The sequence below is a fragment of the Vigna umbellata genome, chromosome 5 (assembly GCF_029865625.1).
Source record: "Vigna umbellata cultivar VRB3 chromosome 5, Vumbellata_1.0, whole genome shotgun sequence".
NCBI lineage: Eukaryota > Viridiplantae > Streptophyta > Magnoliopsida > Fabales > Fabaceae > Vigna > Vigna umbellata.
In genome coordinates, this window is record NC_142169.1 from 28,166,802 (window position 1) to 28,189,167 (window position 22,366).

The following is a 22,366-nucleotide window of genomic DNA, read 5'->3' on the forward strand; positions in this document are numbered from 1 at the left end:
ATTGTCGAAACAAACAAACAACTGATAAGTGTGAAAAAGAGTTGTTTTTATACTTATAAATGAGCTCAATCTTGTAATTATTCATGTTGTTCCTCATTGAAAAACTGTAATAGGTAGTAGATTGTTATGTAAAATATTGTACAGGAAATGGTGTATTATTTAGACTCGTCAGTCAATTTTCGCAAAGCGAAAGCCAAAATTCGCACTGCTAGAAGAAGAAAATTCGCATAGTGCACCAGTACCTGTGCGCTGAGCGAATAACATCAGTTAAAGTACAGCAGCTAAGAAAATTCGCATAGCGCACCAGTACATGTGCGCTGAGTCAATTAATGAAATTAAGTGGCTTTAAAAGACGTGTCAGAAAGACAGAAACATGCTCTTCTGACAGAAGTTCTGGACAAAAGAAAGAAACGAAAACATCTCAGGAACTTCCGGAGACTACTTCAAGGCATCAAGACACCATTGTTGCAAGGGATTGCTTTAATTTCTCTTTCGTTGAGATTGGATGTAATGAACTCACTGTGATTTAATTTTCCTGGTCAATATATCGTTGTTCGTTCATATGCTCTTTCTTAAACTTATTATCACTGTATGAAAATATAATGTTATTTGAATGTCTTTGATTACTGGAAAGTAACTTTGAACATAAACGTAGATAGAACACTTAAGTGATTGGGATCTAGGGATAATTCTTAACATCGGACTTAATGCAAATTGTATGTTAAATTGACTAAGGGATTATCATTTTAATATATTAATTTAGAACTAGTTCCTAAGGGATTAGGACTAGTATGCCTTGATGTGAATGTTTGAATGAAGTAATGAAATATTGAACAGAGTTTTATATTCATATGATTCATGAAACCCAATTCCAACGAAGTTTCTTTTAAATATAAATTCCTTGCACACCAACTGTTTGATAAAATACCAAAAATAGTTTCTTGTGTTGTTTTGTGCATTTTGATATCTAATTGAGTTATAAAAGGAATAATTGTCATGTGTTGCACAAGTCCCTTGGGAGACGATACTTTTACTAATTCACTGTATTACTTGGAACGATTTGGTATACTTGCCAAAAAGTTAACAACAACTAAATTACACATACGACTTCTATTATCCACAGGTTGCTTAGAGATGGACAAACAAGTAAACTCATGCATATGTTTTCAAGTTTGTTTTCAAACTAAACGAATAACTTTGAGTATTAATGTAACTGAAAAATAAGCTAAGAGAGTAACTTTGTCAATCGTCTAACAAAATGAGTTTTGTTTATAGAAATTTTCTTTTGAATCATGGATTCAAGCTTCATCCACAACTTATATGCATTGGTATAAGTCGGCACATGTTCAAAGAAGCTTTTAGTGATGTATTTTCCAATTATAATCACAACTTTATGATTTAAAATCTCCCAATTTTTTTCGATCTTCCATTTTGGCATCTCCTCACTTGTGATTGAATTATATAAATCCTTACAGTATACATAGTTTTTCATCCTAGGTTTTCAATAAGAATAATTATTTGTAATTAACTTCTAACATATCTCCATGATAAACAAATGTTTCTTCTATCTTGAATTGCACCAAACTAAACCTATTATATTCTTCTGTCATGTCATGTCTCTCATTACATTATTCTTTTGACACTTTTTCCTATAATTAATAAAATATATATTAGTATCATTTACCATGCATTATTAATTTATCAATTTTAAGAAATTAAAACAACGAATTAAATTAACTAGACGTCCTCAAAATTTAATTAAAAATTAGCACCCTTTTAATTATTTAATTAATTTATAAAATCATATTAAAATTTTAATCAAGTCTCTCCATGTACTCACTTAATTCACTAAAATAAATTTGAGTATTTTAGCAATCAAGTTAATAGCAAGGATTAAACCTAGGAGTATCAAAATAAATTGTTAAAGTTGAAAATGATATTTTTATTTCCTGCAGGAATTTCCTCATAATAATTTACCGTTGTCCAATCTCCATATCGATTTTCCTAAAGAATGCAACACTTTCCTTTTTAAACAGTAACTAAAAAATCAAATAACATCATAACTAATATTTTTGGATGTAATAAATTATGCTGAATATTAAAAAACACAAATTAATGTCTCAATATACGAACTTAAAAAATGTAAAAAAGTAAAACTACATCAACTTAAAATCTAAACTAAAACATTTATATAATTTTATTATTTGCAAGGTTATTTCAGGAGAAAGTAATACTTGATATTAGCCACTTATTGTTGATTTTTAAGGGCAAGTCAATATGAGAAAAGATTAAAGAACTAAACCATTAATAAACTGTGTTCTTTTGTTTGTTTGTATCCAATCCAACTTAACATTAATTTAACTCTTTTCACTCTAATAATTTGTTAGTATAAAATTAGTTTTTCAGACAAACATAACATAAAAAAAAAAAAAAAAAGAAGAAGAAGACGTGCACAGAACTAGGTAAAAAAAAAAACGGGAAATTGGGTTGGTGCCTGTGGAAATTTGAGTTAAATTAGAAATGAGAAGAGTGGAGAGGCGATACGAGATTATGGCTCGCAGTATATCGTACATTACAGGCACACAACTTCTCTCTCTCAGACGCCATCCAAGCATCGCCATCGTCGATGTCAGGTACCATTATCACTGTTTTACTATCTGCTAATTGCTTCCTCTTTTCATCAATTGGCTCTGTTCAAAACCTTATTATTTACTCCTTATTGTTTAGGGACGATGAGAGGGGTTACGATGGACACATATCGGGGTCTCTTCATTACGCAAGCGATACTTTCTCCGATAACATTTCAAACCTCGTTCAGGCGGTTAAAGGCAAAGATACCGTCGTCTTCCACTGCGCTCTAAGCCAGGTTCTCTCTCTCTCTTTAATTATTTATTATACTTTTTTCTGCTTCTTCGATTTGTGTTATTCCAATTCCAGTGATCCAATCCCGATCCTTCTGTCCATTGGGTGGGTGTATTGGTGTAACGATGTGACTGAAATTTTTAGGAATCTGGATTTTTTTTTCTTTTTGATTTACTACAGGAGTTGGACTTTGTCAAATCTAAAGGGCTGTTTCTTGCGTGTGTAGTGTGTAAAATCGTGCGTCTAACAATGTTAGACTTCTGGGCAAGTTGGTTTTGTGGACATTTGATTGCATCGATCATGTGCTGAAAATTGTCATCTGTCATACTTTAGCCCAAACTTGAGGGAAATATTTTATATTTTGTCAGTGGGAAGTCGGAGGTGGTGGAATACGGTTTTCATTATCACATGGCAGTGTTTTACCCTGCTTCTCACCGGTTCTCTCTAGGCACAAATCATGACGATAAGAATTTCTGTTGTGAGCATCTCCGCTTTGTGAGAGGCATTGTTCTTCATTTTGGGGTTTGTTTTCTCAGGTTCGTAGCTGCTGTGTCCTTAGATGTCAACTTTTATTTTAGTTGGCTTTGCAATCATTATTGGTTTATAACTGAATTTTCTTATTTGTTGTAGTCAAATAAACGCGAACTGGCACAGAGTTAGGGACCAAGGTCCGTGCATGTATCAGTTAATAGATGATATGAAGCATTAGGGCAAGAGTAGGGAAAGTGTATTCCAAGAAAAAGAAGAAAGATTAGAGATTTGGTTAGTTAGTCATTTATGATGAGCTGCCAGTTGTTAGTAGTTAATGGGCTGATCAAATAAAAAGAGAAGCTGTAAACAGAAGAGGGGGAGAAAAACTGTTGTAAGGCTGAGAGACAATCTCCAAAGGACCTCTTGGCTCTGGTTCTTTGTAACAATTATTGATAGTGAATGATACTCCTCTCTTCTTTTAATTCTTTTGGGTTTGGTCAAATATTCTGTTCTTTTCGTTTTGTTGGTTGGTTCGTTTTTCCTCACATAGTAGTTTGATGCAAAGTAAGTGTTTCAGAAGGGAAGGGATTTGGCTAAAAGAAAGTCAATATTGAGTAAAGGCAGCAGTTTGAGACGAAAGACCTGCAGCTATTTGAGGGGACAAAATTCCTTTAGAAAGAAAAATAAGGAATCGAATTTTGCAATATTGTCTTTTGACTGTTTTTACCGTCTTCCATTGGCCATGCCAAAGTGTGTCACTAAATATGCTATAACTGGTTCCTTTTCTGAGGATGATCTATTCATATAGAGTTGCAATCTACATAATTGATTGATTAGCTTCTTATATGCATATGCTGATTTACTCAGATTATTTTTTGCTTTCATATTACCCGTGCATTTTCAGAATTTAATACCTGACGCAGTTGATATTTAACTCTTGTGTCAAAGCTTCTTCATTTGAGTTGGTTCCAAGATACAATGGATAAGGCAGACATTACATTTTTACATATAACTTCGTAGTTACATCGTAAAACCTACATGTCAGAAACAAGTTTCATAGAATTTGACAATTTTTTTGTAAGGGGGCGTGTCTTCCTATTCTCTTTTTGTACAATACAAGAATGTTTCTCTCTAGACTGAACATGTCGTAAGCTATTTTGTAGGTTCGTGGCCCAACTTGTGCTAGGAGACTTGTCAATTATCTCGAGGAGAACAAGGAAGATACAGGGATAAAGAACATTATGGTGTTGGAACGTGGCTTCAATGGGTGGGAAGCTTCTGGTAGACCTGTTTGCCGCTGCACTAATATTCCTTGCAAAGGAGAGTGTGAGCCTTAATCAAAGTCGCGTTTGCGGTTGCATGGAATCAAGGAGGCATATGATATTTGTTATGTGTGCACGCATTTGTATACAAAATGTAAAAACATTTGGATGACCGCTATGATTGCATCATTATATCTTGGTAGAATCCTATATATCATCATAGGTAAACTGAATACCGTGTTTCTGTTTTGTCCATCACTTAATATGTAACAAAATCCTACTATGAGAATTGCTAAGAATAACCAAGGTACTTCTTTTCTTTGTGAACTTTCCTAATGTATTGCATAACTATGATTGAGGGGATTCTACTTTGGCAATTTTCATGGGCTAGTCGTAGTGAAGACTTGGGAATTCCCTGAAACTCAATTAAAGTTGTCCGTAACAAGTTTGCTAAAATGAAATTGAATGTGCTTAACGGCCATATCAGTGAATCCCAAGGTTGTGGCCTCATGGCACAACAAATTTAACCTTTGGCATGTTACGAAAATTAGCTTGAGTTCCACTTGACTGAAGAAAAAAGAATTTCTCAGAACTACGTATAATCCTTAGCTACTTTTGTTACTTTTTGAAATACCGGTCCTAGCGTCAAAATTAAGTTTGCAAAAGGATTTCAGTAGTTACTTGTGCTATAAAATGCTTTGGAAGGAATCAAATAATGTTTTTCTTTTGGACCGAACACCGTCAAAATCCTTAAAATCCATCCTGTTTTGGAATGTTTTCCTCACTTATCTTTTTAACTGAACTTATTTTTAGAATGGGATATAGGAAATTGTCTGGTTAGCAACACTTACTCTAGATTAGCATGACATTTAATGTTAAAGATTTTCCATCAGATAAAAATCTCCAGGAACATCTTGCAGCATCCTACGTGTCAGGCTTTTGAACCAAGTTAATTTATAAATGGGGGATATCATCATCAAAGATATGTAATGTTCTGGCTCTATACTTTTTAATTAGTATGGTGATTGACTCAGTTTTGTTTGCCGCAAATATGTTTGTACTTTGTATTGAGGGTAATTAGCTTGTTGAGATCACAAATCCCGAATTAATAATTTAAAACTCACACTTTTAACACATGGCCTATTAGCTCAGCTGGTTAGAGCGTCGTGCTAATAACGCGAAGGTCGCAGGTTCGAGACCTGCATGGGCCACAAAATTTAATCTTTTTTCATATAGTTCCATTTATTATAAAGGAAATTTAAATTAAAAAACTTATAATTTTAACATATGGCCTATTAGCTCAGTTGGTTAGAGCGTCGTGCTAATAACGCGAAGGTCGCAGGTTCGAGACCTGCATAGGCCATAAAAATTTCATTTTTTTACTAAACCCCACACATATTATTTATTCTGTATCATACATCCCACTGCACCAGTTCAGGGTTTCTTTAGTATATGTTTAATTTAAATTATTTCATTATCTCCACCGGCTACAACATTTCTATCGTGACTATTGTCGATACAAGTCAAATAAATAATTGTTGAATATCACAACATGTGCTACAAACACATTTAATAATGCTGTAAATTAGTTATTTATTTTAACAATACATGTATAGAAAATTTAAATTTAAAGTAAAGATGGTCTTTTTTATATTCGTTTTAAGATTCCAACCTTGAATGAAAGATTCAACCTTTTGATTACTTGTTTTCCACTTTCCAAAAAGGGCTTTGAAAATTGTCAAAGTTCGGTGGTTGTGCTTATGGTTGTCCTAAAGTTTGAATACGAAAATCTGTAAATATTATATAATAGGGTGCGAGAAACATAAACTAGGCACCGAGAAAAATGAATTGAAAAATTGATATTCTTGGTTTTTCCAACAAAAGAATTGACTCAGCTGAACAATTTGACTGATACAGCTTCGAAGAAGAGACAACCAACCGATCACGTTACATCGGACACTGTCTGTGAGTGAATTCAGCAACACACGAAATGAAGAAAAATAAAATATGGTAGAATCATAGCAAAGTTCATAGAACTCACTGTCAACATGTAAAAATGTATGAAGTTATAAGCTTGATGTAGAAGTAAAAGTTAGAAACAGTGGAGAGGAGAGGTTGTGGGTTTAACTATTTTTACTGATATACATAAAATTGGCTTCAAGGGTTTGGAAGAAAAAAAATAAAAAGTTTATTCGTCCAACTTTTCTACTAATAAATTTGATAATTAATATTTGTTAAAAAAAATGAATATGTAAAAACATATATTAAACATGTGTTTAATTACGTACTTGTTTACCATTTTAGTTGAAAATTTTCAGATTAATACTCGTTTAATTTTTTGTTTTAATTATTAAAAAATGTCTCAAGATTCATTAAAAAAAATTACTAACAAAATTTATAACAATATGTAATTTTTAGAATTTTTAAAAACGAAACAATATTGTTATTGGAACCAAATTTTATTATCTGTATGAATGTTATACTGATATTTTTTTATTAAAAATGACTTCTTAACATATTATATTATTATATATTTTAATCATGTTTTTTAATAAATTTTAATATAAATATTATTATAATATTCATATAAATAATAAATTTGGTCTCAAGATCATTTCTTTTGTATAAATGTTATCAATTAGTTTTAATCTTATAAAAAACATGGATTAACCGATATTAATTAATAATATAGTAATGGGTTAAAAATTCATTTTTAATAAAAGATTAATAAATATTTAGATAAATAATAATTTGGTCTCATTTTAAAATAAAAATGATAATATTTAGTATTGACTTTGAGATGTGATATTGTCTTGTCATGTAATTTGATGTCATTAATTTCGATACTAATCTTTTCAAAACTTACTTGAAACAAATAATTAAGTTTTAAATATGTGTGTAATATTTAAATTCTGTATGTAAAATTAAAATTTATCTATATTTCAAATTTTGATACCCTTTAAATTTTCAATTTTAATCAATATAATTCTCTCAATTCAACATTTAATAATAAATTATATTTGAAACTAACATTGGAGGTAGAATTTATCATCTATAATCCCAAAAGTCATCCTAAATACATGTAAAAAAATATTTAACTAATTTTTATTAAAAATGATTATATCTATTTATTTTCAAAATTTGAAAATCAAATAAAATATATGATAGAGGCAAATTCCACTTTTACATCAAAATTAGAAAACTAAACATATTTTTAAGAAAAACTCAAAAATATTGTAAATAATATAAAATTCACTGTACAAGTTCGCGTGTTACTTTCCATGTATTTATTGTTATGTAAATATAATTTTTCTCTACGTGTAGTATAATAATACAAATAGTGTAGATAAAGTTAATTTGGAATTAATATTATTTATTGTAAGTGGACGAAAATGGGATCACGAAGACGACAAAGCATGTTATTTCTCGTAAGTTTCCTTCGAAAGAAAAGGTGGGCACATATTTTGTGCACTTATCCACAATAGATACATACGACATTGATCACACATAGGAATCTACTCTTTTTTTAGGTACGTAATAGAATCTACGATTAATAATTATTTAATCGATTTGTGTATTTTCCCCACTTCAATAATATCATATTTAATTAATATTAATATTGTACACTAGTTAATAGTGGTTCAAATAGTTGGACTTTATACGTTAAATTCATTATTTAAAGTTGACGTTGATTGAATGTTTGTAAAATATTTTGATAACACAACGTTGTCTGCATACATTGGTAGAGATTAAAAAAAAATGTTTGGAGGGACTAAGTTATAAAAAAGAGAAGTTAAATAAATGTTTTTTAAAGTATTATTTTTGGAAGTCATTTTAGTAATACTATTTAAATATTAAACATTATTGGATGATTTCTTCTATTTATTAGTTTCTTTTTCATTTTGATTGGGACGGTAAAAATCAAATATAATGTTCATTATTCACCACTTTTTCTATATGTTTCCGCCTCCCTCACTATCAGGTATATAAAACTTAGTTAAGAAAAATAATTAAGTGCAATAAATTATACGAGCATTTAATTAATGACATTAATTACAGTTAAGTATCTAAAAAATATCTTTGAATAAAGTAAAACTAATTAAATTTGTTTAGAATTAAGAAAAAATATTTTTTTATTTATAAACGAGGATGGAAACAGTAGATACTTAGAATCTCAGAAGTTAAAATGACGTCCAAAATAATACTATGGATGCATGCTTTTTTTTTTTTTTTTTTATGAACAAGTAGATATAAATTAATATCTATATACAGAAATATACACACACTTATACAGTAAGATCGAACTCTAACCCCATTAACTCCATTTTATATACTATGAATCAATTTTGATGCTTTTTTCAATTATTTTTCCACTAAGGAGTCACTTGAGTGAGAGTTTTACACTTTTTAAAATGCTTTTTCTTCGATTCTTCTTAATTTATTTCTGAAATAAAATTATCAAGTGGAGGTAGTTGTTTTAGTAATTTCAACCTACAGTGATAAATTCAAATTGCAACGGTATAAATAAATGGACGGTTTAATAAAAAAATATACAAAACATAACAAAGTAAAAAATCTATGATATAAATCGAACTAAGCTATTTTTTCCCTTGACTTATTTAATTAAGTCTGTAAACTTATAAGAAAACCTTTCAACATAAAAATAACATTTAAAAAACACACACGTATTTATCTAGTTAGAATTAATAAATAAATTAATTTAATTTCCGAAATATATAATGATGATCTAAATATAATTTAATAAAAATAGAAGAACCTATAAGCATTATGATAAGTTATTTTTTAAAAAAGTTACAATAATCAAATTTATGGAAGTTGGTTAATAACAGGAATACGGTTAATCATGGAAGAAAATAAAAAATCAAGAGATATAATGAAAAAAAAATGAGATTAAAGAACTTATTTTCAGTTTTTCATGGATAATATCTCTATTGTGATTTATGTGAAGAACATACAGTAGTATTCTTGAATTAGAAAGCCATGGAAAACTACATATCTATCAAAACTTTTACTTTTTTTTAAATCATATTTAAACTATTCATTATATCACATGATTAAATAAAATTTTCATTAATTTTATATTGTTTTAAAAAATTAAAATGTAAAGTAAACATTTTTATTAATTTTGATTCCTTTAAAGCTGATCCTGATGTTCAATTTGTTTTAACAACGCATTTAAAGCAAAGAATAAAGTGGAAGTTCTGGACCCGTTAATCAGAACGTGCCAACGTCATAGCGACGTTAGGGAATGACGTCACTTCCTTTTATTTATCTTTTTTTTATATACTTTTGACAAATGTATTTATAAAATAAAGAATATACGCTAGTTGTTAATTTTTCTGTTTTCTTTCCCTTTCCAGATTTTGAATATAATTTATTATTTATTAAACTTTTTCCTTGAGCCAATCTCCTCTTTTTGCAATTTATTTTATTTTTAATAATTTTTATTTGTTATTTATTTATTACTTATCGAGCAGGCTGCCAGTGGAGACAACTTGGTGCATGGATGGATGGCTTTCCCTTTCTTTCCAATTAAGTGGAATCAAAAGAAATCCGACAAAACAGCTACGTCCTTTAAATTATTAATCAAAAACACAGATAATGACTCTCTTTATTTAAATTATTAAAGGGTGGATTTAAGAAAATATCAAAGTTGATTTTAAAAAAAAAAATAACAGTTTTTATTATTTGATCATGGCTACAGAAAGTTATTTAAAAATCATAATTTATACTTTTGAATCATTTAAAATAATTTACAATAATGAAAAATAAATAAATTTTACTTCTACTTTATTATTTTAATTATAACTAAAGTCACAGAATTATTTTGTAGAAAAGTATAAAATAAGTTCAATTAAATACGCTGCCTTGTTGACTTGGTTGGAAGTGGTGGGAGTGGGACTGTGACAGTGGGTTCCACAGATAAATACTATTTATTACATGGATTAACTTAACATTAATAATAATAATATTATTATTATTAATAATAATATTAATAATAATACTAATAATAATAATAATAATAATATCTTCTTATTTTGGGTCTAAGTGCAATGACACCCACATTCCACGATTGGGGAAGACAGAATCACGAGGCTAGATTTTCTCTGTTCTTTCTAAAAGAATATATAATCTTTCTTTTATATTTTTCTTCCTTCGACCAAAAACACACTCATATATTTTTCAACACATACAACATCAAATTCAAAATCACACCATTCGCTTGTTATGTTTGTATTTTTGAGCACCATTAAAAATATTTGTGTACCGATTATTTAAATTTCTTTTTGGTATATGTAATTTTAAAAATGTGAAATTTCAATTTCTGTAAAATTTTATTATGTATTTAATCTTTTAAGTTTTTCATAATTTTAGCCATTTTGGCTCATCGTAATTAAACTATATTAGTGATATGGGAGACATTGTTTATTTAAGTTATTTGGCTAAAAGATTTTGTTAACTCTTTAATTTTATAGCATGTGATTTTTAATTCATGAAGTAAAATCATATTAGTGATATTGATAGATCATAATCTACATGACATTTACTACATAAATCACGGAGTCAGATTCGGATATTAATAGAAAATAAATAAATAATTTGTTTAATTTTAGAGTCAAATTATATAAAAACAGACGTCTAGAAACTATGAAGTAAATAACTTGAGATTTTGAAGAACTAGGTCACAGAAAAGCTTATATTTAGAATGTATAAAACAAGTTTGTTATGGTAAAACCTAAATTATGGTTAATTCCAACTTATATTTTGGAACATTTTAACCCGTTTGTATTTTAAAAACTTTGTTAGTTGGGAACACGTGACGTGGCTTCTTTTATTTAATCTTAAAAACATGTTTATATTCTAACGCTTTCTGCGCGTGCACGAGATGGCTCCTTTCAACTCCGCACCAGTTTATGAAACTTCTAGGAAGCCACGTATTCTCTCTTTCTATTACTCAATTTCTCAATTACTTCCTAATACAAAATTTAACAAATAATAAGATTTTAAATAATTTTAGTAAATATAATTGTAGGTTTAAGTATTTGTTAGCGCCTCACTTTTTATGATTTTAAGTGAGATGCATTTTTTATTTATTATAGTTAGTTAGGAATAATAATAATAATAATAATAATAATAAGAATATTTTTAAAATAATAGTACAAATAGATCTCTTAAGAGTAGTGAAAGTGAACGTGAGTTGGAGATGAACTTAGTAGAATCGAATAGCACAAAACAGTGGCAAAGGTTGCGTAGGAAACAAACACGTCCTTGTCTCCCAAGGTGAGTGCAAAAAGTATTCTTAAACATGTTTAGTCGGCACTCAGTGTTTGTTAAGAAAGCGTGCGTAATTTAAGAGAGTGGGAAGGCCATGAATGTAATTTCAGCTTCTTTTTCCACCCAGTTCATTAGTCACAATCCACTACCTCTCAACGAGGAGAAAGAGAAGCATTCACTATACAATTTCCGTGTCTCTCTCTCTGTGTGAGTAGAGCAGGAGTATTGTAGAACTGTAGTAGGAGAAACAAGTTGTGTGAAGAGGACCAACCCTTCTGAAACATAGAAAGAAGAAGAAGAAGAAGAAGATTATGGGGATACTGCACGACGACGTAGTGCTTATCAGGGAGGCCGAGAAAGAAGGTGAAAGCACCGTAATAACAGTCAACTGCCCCGACAAGACCGGTCTAGGTTGTGATTTGTGTCGTATAATTCTCTTCTTCGGTCTTAGCATTGTACGGGGAGGTAATCCACTTATCTTCAGTTTCAGTTAACTGTGTGGTGTCTGTTACACGCTGAGATTGTTTCGTTTGTTTGTTTGCGATGAAGATGTGTCCACTGATGGCAAATGGTGCTACATAGTTTTCTGGGTGGCGGGGAAGCAAAGGACTAATTGGAGTTTGTTGAAGAAGAGGCTAATTGAGGCGTGTCCTTCTTGTTCCTCAGCTTCTGGGATTTCGTATTACCGTTCAGAATTGCAGCCTCCTAAGCCCTCTGATGTGTTCCTCTTGAAATTTTGTTGCCATGATCGAAAAGGCCTTTTACATGGTAATTTTGGAATCCTACTGCGTGTACTTGTTTGTTGTCTTGAATTTGCTTGTCAGGGATTGGGGTTTCTAGTTTTCTGATGTGCTATTGCTTTTCACTTTTATAGCTTTGCATCTTGGTGTTATTTTTCTCAATCCTTTTGTTCCCACTTGTTGGTTGGAGTGGTGAACGGTCTTATGGTTCTGTTTGTTGCTCAAGAAAATCATGCCACTATCAAATAAGCTGATTGTTTTGCAGTGTGAAATACTTTCAAACTCTGAAGTTTTAATTTTATTATTCTTGGATTCTTTGCCTGCCCTGGATTTCGCTATGTTTTCTAGATATTTCACTGATTGTTAATTGTCACAAGTTATCTGGTTGACGCCGTGTTGTGTGTTATTTAAGTTGAGAAAATAACTAAATGCTTTTATTATTGAATTTGGGACAGATATTACAGAGGTTCTTAGTGAGCTAGAGCTCATCATACACAAAGTGAAGGTTTCTACTACACCTGATGGCAGAGTGGTGGATCTGTTTTTTATCACGGATACCAGGTTGAACATTTCTATACATTCAGTTTTCTGTGCATGCTTGTGTTGTAATTGGGTACTCTTTTATTGGTAGATCATTTCAATCGAATTGACCGTTTCTGAAGCATTACTCTTTTGCTAGAGAATGTTGAACTTTATTTGATGAGAGTGGAGATTAATTTGCTGATGTATAATGCGCCTTCGATTACAATTCCTTATATTTTCACTAAACTAACATACTGCATAATCTTATATTCGTGCAATCAGGGAACTTCTACACACAAAGAAGAGAAGCGACGACACAATTGAACAGTTGTCAGTTGTTTTGGGGGATCCCTCAATTACCATTGACATTGAATTGGTTGGCCCAGAAATTACTGCTTGTTCTCAAGCATCTTCTTTCCTTCCAAGTGCAATCACAGAAGATATCTTTGATTTGGAATTACCTGCTTCATTACAAAGCGGGACTTCCACATCTGATTCTGTTTCTATTGTAATGGACAATTCGTTGAGTCCTGCTCATACGCTCGTCCAAATTATATGCCCAGATCACAAAGGTCTTCTTTATGACATCATGAGAACTCTGAAGGACTACAATATTCAGGTATAGTAATTCCAGAGCTGGATAATACAATATTTTTTAGTCATACTTTTAAACTGCTATGATTTCGATAGTGTTGTCGGAAGAGAAAATTGGTAAGCCTATACACTTCTATTTCATATTATATGTGAAGCTTTTGCATGCGAACACTGTGCTGTGAAATTACATATTCTTTCCACATGAGCTGTTCTCTTATCAAGTCTCTTAAAACTAGGCCTAATTTTCCATTTAAACAGATTTCTTATGGGAGATTCTCAACAAAACCCAGAGGAAAATGTGAGCTTGACTTGTTCATAGTGCAAGCAGATGGGAAAAAAATAGTTGACCCCAACAAGCAGAAGTCTTTGTCATCACGCCTTAGGACTGAACTACTTCGTCCCTTCAGAGTAACCGTTGTAAGCAGGGGCCCTGATACGGAGCTGCTGGTTGCAAACCCTGTGGAGTTATCTGGCAAAGGAAGACCCCTTGTTTTCTATGACATTACTCTTGCTCTCAAAATGATTGGCCCCTGCATCTTCTCGGTACCTTACTGATCTAATCACTATGCTACTTCCTACTGTTCCCTTTCCCAATTTCTAGAACTATGTTCACAAAATTAGAATGACAACATGCCAATTTTTATTTATTTTTGTTTCAACAGGCTGAAGTTGGAAGATACGTGATTGGAGATAGGGAGTGGGAAGTTTACAGAATCTTGCTTGATGAGGGGGAGGGTTCATCTGTTCCGAGGAACAAGATTGAGAAAGGAGTTTGGAAGATGTTGATGGGTTGGGTGTGATTCTTGGCTGGTGGCATTGTTCATCTGAGATGAACCTGTTCCTGTGTACAGATAAGATGATTATCATGTAGTTATGATATGTAACTTGTTGTAACGAAGAAATGTATATTGTGCAAATAGTGGTCGTGTTCACGCTGTATTTTTTGAGCTTTTGTAATTTTAACTTAGCGTAGAAAGAAGGGTAGTAGCAACTAGCAAGTATAGGGAAAAAAAGGAGAAAGAAAGGTGGATTCTTTAGAGTATTTATAACTGAAAAAGTGAACTATTGTAAAGTGGTTATACTCCGTTCTTTCGTACTATATGCCTATATGTATATATAAAGTTTTAATTGGTTGCATTCTACAAAAATGAAAGCATCCTCACAAACTAATTGGAACTGTTTTCTGCATCAGTTTTTTATTATAACATTGTGGCCTTTTTTCATTTTCATTTTTTGTTTTTAAAGACGTGTCTAGAAAACACTGAAATGATTTTTTTATTGCTTTTATTAAATCTTTAATTGAAAATACAAAGACAGTTTGTGATTAAAACACAAGGTTGAAAATCTGGGATCCTGATGTGTTGATTAATGAGTTTCTTAAAGAAACAATAACACGTTTAAAATAGGTTGACAAAAGTTTGTCTGATTTATGGACTGATGTCCTTTGCTGCCATCTTTACTCATTTTATAGGATGCAACCATGAATTGGTAGCTGGTTTCCTCACCTAACTGCTGATTGTTCCTTATGCTTGTTCATTTTTTATCAAGTCACTTTCCTTAGATACAGCTTCTATTCTACGAGCAAGTTGTCCCCTATTGTAATATTTTATCTTGTATTCTACTTTAATAGGTTAGTTCAACAAGGACCTCACCAGATGTCACCTACATGAACATCATAGGGAGCATCATGTCACATCCACATATGGCAAACGCTGATTCTGTCTATTGATTCATGAGTTTCTAAGCACATGTTCAGCGGTCTTTGGCCATTGTTTGCCGCTGCATTTTTATAAGGACACCTTTCGGTCACTGACGTAGACATAGTTTGATCACTGATCTTGTTAAATATGGAGACTCCATGGCAATTTCAAATGGAGAAACACTATCACAGGTTTTTGTCTCGTCTTCTGCTGCTAAATAAAATATCTTTAGATCTCATTTTTTATGCTGTTTTCACTTAACACGTTAACATCAAGAAAAGACCCCATTTGTTTCTAAGCCGTAAAATTTCTTCCCATACATGTCACAAACCGATATTTTAAGATTCTGATTGTTGTTATTCCCGTTTGTCGGCATCTTATATAGACTCCGTGAGGAACAAGAATCTTGAAATACTTGACAAAAAAAACGCTGTCTTATATTTTAAAATGTTCTGTTATATTTTTATCTAGTGCCACTTACTGTAGAAAAATGGTTCTTTCTTTGTTTTCATTTTCAATAAGATAGAATTTGGTTGCCCTTCACTTGTCCTTCTCTGTGTCGTTTTGAAAAGGTGGTGAGGGAAAAGATATAGAAAGCTTTCGTTGGGGACTCGGTATGAAACTTTTATTTATTCGCAAACGTTCAAAATTTCACTTGTTTTGGACATTTTATCGTATCAATAATGAGAAAAATATATACTGATAAAAGAAATATAATAAAATAAAAATAATATAATTAAGACAATTAATTATAGTTATCAGTTTATATAATATTATTATTATTAATACAAAAGTTATTGAAAAAAATGGAAGAATTCAATCATATTTTGTTCAAACTGATATTATAGTTTGCTAATAGGTTTGATGAACGAAACTTTGGCCTAACTAATATACTCTAACAAAGGAATGATGAAGGAAACTTTTGGCAAATTTCGGAGAAAGCTATTAAGAAAAAGAAGAATATAATTAACAGAGGTTGGATGATTGTTATATATGGAATTATAGTTTCCAATATATTCGTAATTTGTGTAAGACGCCAGCAACCACGCTCCAGAATGTGATTTCTGCAAAGATGACATACATTATGGTTCCCACTCTCTCCGAGTGCCAGACATTGTCAAACACATGCTTCTTGATCCAGTGTACCTGGTTTTTGTTGTTTCACATGCAACGGTATAAGTCAGCACCTTCTTCTGCCTACCTTAAACAATTTCTGATATTAACTATGTATGATAAATCATAAAGGAGGTTGGTTCTTACTAGGGAGTTACGTGGATCTTCATAATACCATCCATTTACAAAAGCTGCAAAGATGCCCTCAGCTGCCATCACGAATACTAGCATAGCATTCATTCCTATCCATTCCAAGAATAAAAATGGAGTTCGGAGCCCCAAAACATCAATCTGTTTTAAAATTAACAGTCAGAATCACAGATAGAACCAAATTAGTACGTAGTAACTTCGAATTTATTGTCTACTCCAGTTAAAGCATTCCACACTTGTACCTACCAGTATGTAGAACCCAGAGAAAACAATTCCAGCTGCCCCAGCTGTGAAACAAACGTAGCTGAAACTGTAGAGTTGCTTGTTAATTGGGATGGCTGCAATATGCCACAAAAAATTGTTAGGATTACTCTTATTTGCATTGCAAGTTTAACTAATTAGATGGATTTTATTTGACTGGCGTAATTACCATCTGTGAAGTGAAGGATTATGGCTATGATGAGTAACACAAGCCCCATTAAGATCCAGTGTTTTAGCCTCTCCAAATGACCCTGTGAAATTTCATACATTTATAACTAAGTTTAGATATATATAACAGATGTTTGTATAAAAGTGATGAAGTTTTGTAACCTTGAAGTGAATCAAGACGTGCCCATAGTGGATCCCAATAGTGCCAGAGATGATCGCTGATATAGAACTAATCAAACAAAAACTATTTGTTAAGTATTTCTGATTGATATAAACTGAGATAATTTTTTACAAGTATTTATTTGAACAGATGAAGATAATTAAACCTCAACAAGCCTTCAGGCTCAAAAGGAGCACGACACCAACTTGGAGCATCCTCACGGAAAGGACCATCTCCAGGATAATTGAGGGTACACGCCTATAAACGTCATAGAAAAATTAGAAAAACAATAGTGGAATGCATATGTGTAGAATAATAGCAGAATGGTGTTAGTTTGAAAATTACAAAAATTGAAATAAAAGTATTGGACAAATTTAGCAGCAGAATCATGTGACAGAAAGTGCTGAATAGTCAACACTAACCTTTAAGCGTCTCCACACAGGTTGAGAATAAAGATGGTTGACCCCCCAAACCTGTCGGTCCACGTGTCCTACAGCGTTACATGCTGGCCCTAGGTGTCCTCTCATCCCACAAATGACCTAATACATCGAAGAAAAACAAAAAGGTTTAAGGTTTATGAAGATAGAATAGAACAAAGATTTGCACTAGTCATTTGATTATGTACCGTGTATCTCTTCGGTTCATCGCCGTTAAAATGATCCACGAAACTCCAATCAGGAACGTAGAGAGTGAAGGTTGTGATCATGTAAATAAGAAATGCTACAAAACCTCCAAGCCTAAGCCACACGTGTGTAAAAATGTTAATGTTTATCAAAGCTAGTTCACAAGTTTCAATTATCAATTTCAGTTGAATCCTGTTAATCTCTATCAATCAAGCAACACATTTGAAGTTTGAAGATTTTGTATTTCTCACCATTGCCATTTATAAGCAGTAAAAATGGATAGGTGTCCAGAACCCAACGTTGTGGGTCTAAGCTTGGTGGTAAATGTCTCTATTAGAGCTACAACACAGTATACAAGAGCTATTCTCTGCAAACAAAGATTCAGAAACGGGGTTATTTAGCCCTATATGCATTTGCTTCAATTTGAAGAATATATACCTGGAGAATGCCGCACCATCGGATAAATTTCATGTTAACTCCATATTCAAGATCATCAGGAGCATGAGAGTAACCCCCTGTAAGATGTTATGTATAATCAAATTTATCACTGCATCAGGATCTATATGTATCAGAAAATGCAACAATTTCGGTTTTACCTTGCAAAATTATACCCCAGAAGAGAAGTTTCATTGTCCTAAGAATTATCTTCTTTACAGCATCCCTTTTCTTGGGGATTCTCTGTATCATGTCCATCAATAACATTTAATCCATCCAAATGTTAATTTATAGATGAGTAACTTAAAAAAATATAGAAAAAAGTGAAGCATAACTTGCTTATCTAGTTATTCAGATAAAGCCATAGTCCCAATCAATAATACAGGACATTTGAGAAAACTAATCTAGTAGGAGATGAAGAAGAGCATCTTGATAATTGTATATATCTTGCACGAATCATTATTACATTGAGTTATTTGACTAAGTTATTGTATAACACAGAACATGGTGGCATATATTCATACCTTGAGTGCAAGGGCTATGGCAACCCCAACAATGAAAAGAAAGAAAGGCATAACGAAATCGGCCAAAGTACATCCATTCCATGGGGAGTGATCAATGCGTGGATAAGCTTCACCAGCATCGTCTACCAATATCATCAACTGCACATAAATTAAGAGCGAAAAATGTTTATCAATTAATCCTTATTCATAAAATAGTGATAGGAAGGACTATAAGTTTTTTTAAGCAATGAATATTAAATTTAATTCAATCTTATAAAATTAATTATAAAAATGTTTCTATTTATTTATATATATTATAAACTCGTTTTATTTTTAGTTAATACGAGATCTCTACCACAAACCTCTCATGTTAAAACATATATATGTTGAGCATGGGACTAAATATTAATGGATAGTTTAATAACAATGACACGATAGATCTAAAAAACAAATTTTTCGATAGCAATAATATAATTGGTCAAACAAACAATAAATCTCGTTATAATAGACTTCGAATGACATTGAAACTATTTTAAGAAGAGAACTTTAAGTTTAAGTCACTAAAAAACCTTTTTCCTTTATTTGTTCATCTTTTTCCTCCTATCATCCTCCCGCCATGATCATACCACCACCGTCACCTCCAAATCATCCTTATCATTTTCCTCATTATCCTATTTGTCTTCCTCTTCCTATTCCTCCTTCACCTCATTCTTTAACTCCAGTAACCCCTATCGTGTCTCCATGTCATCACCACATCACCGGCGTTCCTTCGCATCACCGACAAGCCTCTACATCATTGATAAGCCTTTGTGTCAATGCCCACCCACCGAAAGGTCACCAATGAGCCAACACTGCATTACCACCAAGCCACCATGGAGCCATTGTTGCATCACCTTCTCCTCCTCCACCTCCTCCTCTTCTTCTACTTATTTTCTTCTCACATATTCCCTTAATATAGAAAAACTTCGTTGTCCAAATTTTTAGCGGATTTACTAATAGAATAAAATTGTCGGTAATTGTAATGATAAGTTATCGACGAAAATATTCTTTGATCTTTTCAATGGATGTTATAGACAAATTTGATATCGATAAAAATATCTCTTGGTAAATTAAATTTTGAAAAACGATAAAAATCTGTTAATAAATTTGAGTTCATTGATGAATTTATTGCATCCACAATAAACCGTCGATAATTAACGAAATTCTTGTAGTAAAATCAATCTCATAAAACCAAAATCTTAAAAAGTGGATTTTAAGTCTAATTCAATATTACAAAATCAAATTGTATTCTAATATTACCTTTTTCTAATAGTTGTGAAATTTCCATTATATCTATCTCAACCTCATAAAAATATTTTGGAGGATGAAATTTATAATTTGATCAGAAATGATATCTCGATCTTGAAATTGTATATTTATGAATAATTACGTAAAAATATTATATATCTTACATTAATTACTATTTTGAAGTATAGAAAAAAATAAAAAAATTTATTTTATTAACTATTAAACCAATTATATTTTTATTATATATATTTATAATAATTAATTTTTTTAGAAAATAAGTTAAAATATGTCAAAATAAATATTAACATTATTATATGTAATGAACTTCCTCATATAATATCGTTTATTAAACTTACTTTCTCACTCACTACAGAACTACTCGTGAATTATCCAAAAATATGTATTCTATATTAAAATAATTATAGAATTGATTTAAATTTAAATTTAAATTTCTTAAAAAGGAGTAATGTAATCAATTTAAATCATTCATCTTGTTATATTACATAATTAATTAATTGTCACATGACATTAATTAGAGAAAAACCTAATTAAGTTGACCTGTTTGAACTTTCGTTATAAGCCAGCGAGTTACTTCTATATCTTTTCATATATTATATATATATATAAAAGCGCTTGTTTTCAGTTGGTATATTTTAATAATGTGTACCGAGTTTTAGTAGACAAAAATACCCTTATATATTATGGATTCTAAGTTTTAAGGTTAAGGATATTTTAATAATTTTCATTCTCAAAACTAAAAGAACTCAAACCCTTATTCATTCTTCTAATTCCTCTCAACCATTTCTCTTTCATTTCTCTCCCTCCAACCTCATTTCTCTGTCATTCCTACGGTGACTTAATTTAAAAATAAAATTTAATAATAATAAGAAGGGAAAATATATAACACATACCTCTAATCAAAAATCAACCTCAACATCAACAATTATTTTGTTATTAAATTGGAAAACAAATGAACAAACAAAGCAACAAATTGCGGTGTCGCGGGGTGTTGTGTGTGGGTGAGGGAGAGTATGGTGATAAGAAAGAAACAAATTGAATGAGTGAGGAAGGTGGATTAAAGTTAGGCAAGTGTTTTCGATTTTTTCAATTGGAGCTACAGTAGGAATGACAGAGAAAATGCTGGAGCGAGAGAAATGAAAGAGAAATGATTGAGAGGAATAAGAGAGATGAATAAGGATTTTGGAGTTTCTTTTTATATATATATATATATATATAGTCATTGGTTGGTGACTTAATTTTCTCGATTCAAGATAGGAAGTCTTGAAGTCTAATACAATTAGATTTGGATTGAGATTCATCGAAGAAAAAAATTATAATTTTATTCGATCTTCTTCTACAAGTACACTATACCACCAAATAATAGGACGGATATTAAATATTTTAAAACTAAAATACTATAGAAAAGTGTATATTTAATGTTTCTAACTTAAAGATATCTTAAGTTTTTACTAAAACAAATATAAATTTGTGGCTACAAAATTTGAAACACGATCAATTGTTGTATCGAGAATATTCCATCAAACATTAAAATAGATGCATGAAATAGTAGTTGTGTGCGGAATGTTTGGGAAATAAAAGGGTTTGGAGACTAACCACGATGGTGAGACCCCTAAATGCATCGAGCGTCGCAACTCTCTTGGTCTTCTTCTTAACCAGTGGTGGCTCCGCCGACTCATCCACAGCCATTGTGTCTCTGTCATGCTCAACGGTAGAACCTCCGTTACTGCTTTTAATGGTTACCTGCTTCTTCAAATCATTCTTATCACCATCTTCATTCAATGGTGAATTCAGGCCTTCTTCCATCCTCTTAGTTCCTTCATCCATCGATCAATACTGAATTCTTTTCAACAAACTTCAAATGTGTCCTTGTCTCTTCCTCTTGCAGTGGAACACAACAATTATAGGGAGAGATAGAAATAAAGAATTAATGTGACAGAGAGGTCCAAATTAATGAAGCAGAAGGCCGGCTTTGTTGGCTTCATCGTCAAGGTGGAAGTGTTTAACATTACATTACAAATACAAAGCGACAGATGGAAGTATGGATTTTTTTTCAACACAAACAAATATATATATAAAAATAAAAGACATTGGAGAGAAAGACAGGGAAGAGGTCAACACTCTCATTTGTTATATCAGTTTCAGCAGCTGTTATGATTAGTCTAAACTTCGAATTATTTCTTTGAATGTGTTTGGATAGT

At 31.4% G+C, this 22,366-nt stretch overlaps 3 protein-coding genes and 2 non-coding genes across 7 annotated transcripts; 4 read left to right on the forward strand and 1 right to left on the reverse strand.

The window, feature by feature from the left end:
- The first annotated feature begins 2,458 nt into the window (after positions 1-2,458).
- On the forward strand, positions 2,459-4,922 carry CDC25 (Rhodanese/Cell cycle control phosphatase superfamily protein). 3 transcript variants are annotated; one of them, XR_015786507.1, is made up of 4 exons: positions 2,459-2,633; positions 2,728-2,866; positions 3,231-3,398; positions 3,493-3,815. XR_015786507.1 is itself a non-coding variant. In XM_088114915.1 (3 exons), the coding sequence occupies exons 1-3, from the start codon at positions 2,521-2,523 to the stop codon at positions 3,321-3,323; spliced, it is 345 nt and encodes a 114-aa protein (XP_087971041.1). In that variant the 5' UTR covers positions 2,459-2,520; the 3' UTR covers positions 3,324-3,815. The 3 variants fall into 3 exon arrangements, 2 of the variants coding, with proteins under 2 accessions (XP_087971041.1, XP_047151485.2); XM_088114915.1 differs by having other exon boundaries at positions 3,231-3,815; XM_047295529.2 differs by lacking the exons at positions 3,231-3,398; positions 3,493-3,815 and adding an exon at positions 4,497-4,922 and having other exon boundaries at positions 2,474-2,633.
- Positions 4,923-5,732: 810 nt separating this feature from the next.
- Positions 5,733-5,806, forward strand: TRNAI-AAU (transfer RNA isoleucine (anticodon AAU)). Its single transcript has one exon. It is a non-coding gene; the product is annotated as a tRNA-Ile (tRNA).
- A 78-nt stretch (positions 5,807-5,884) lies between these two features.
- Positions 5,885-5,958, forward strand: TRNAI-AAU (transfer RNA isoleucine (anticodon AAU)). The gene has a single exon. It is a non-coding gene; the product is annotated as a tRNA-Ile (tRNA).
- Positions 5,959-12,045: 6,087 nt separating this feature from the next.
- Positions 12,046-14,970, forward strand: LOC124823346 (ACT domain-containing protein ACR10-like). Its single transcript, XM_047295541.2, has 6 exons — positions 12,046-12,356; positions 12,441-12,659; positions 13,087-13,192; positions 13,436-13,772; positions 14,006-14,290; positions 14,410-14,970. The coding sequence occupies exons 1-6, from the start codon at positions 12,203-12,205 to the stop codon at positions 14,545-14,547; spliced, it is 1,239 nt and encodes a 412-aa protein (XP_047151497.1). The 5' UTR covers positions 12,046-12,202; the 3' UTR covers positions 14,548-14,970.
- A 1,435-nt stretch (positions 14,971-16,405) lies between these two features.
- Positions 16,406-19,065, reverse strand: LOC124823318 (uncharacterized). The gene is made up of 12 exons (XM_047295511.2): positions 18,882-19,065; positions 18,519-18,600; positions 18,361-18,437; positions 18,174-18,289; positions 17,925-18,036; positions 17,722-17,838; positions 17,466-17,557; positions 17,302-17,368; positions 17,141-17,222; positions 16,957-17,048; positions 16,708-16,851; positions 16,406-16,593 (listed from the first exon to the last, which is right to left on the reverse strand). Exons 1-12 carry the CDS (start codon positions 19,014-19,016, stop codon positions 16,447-16,449), a joined length of 1,263 nt encoding a protein of 420 aa, XP_047151467.2. The 5' UTR covers positions 19,017-19,065; the 3' UTR covers positions 16,406-16,446.
- Positions 19,066-22,366: the final 3,301 nt, after the last annotated feature.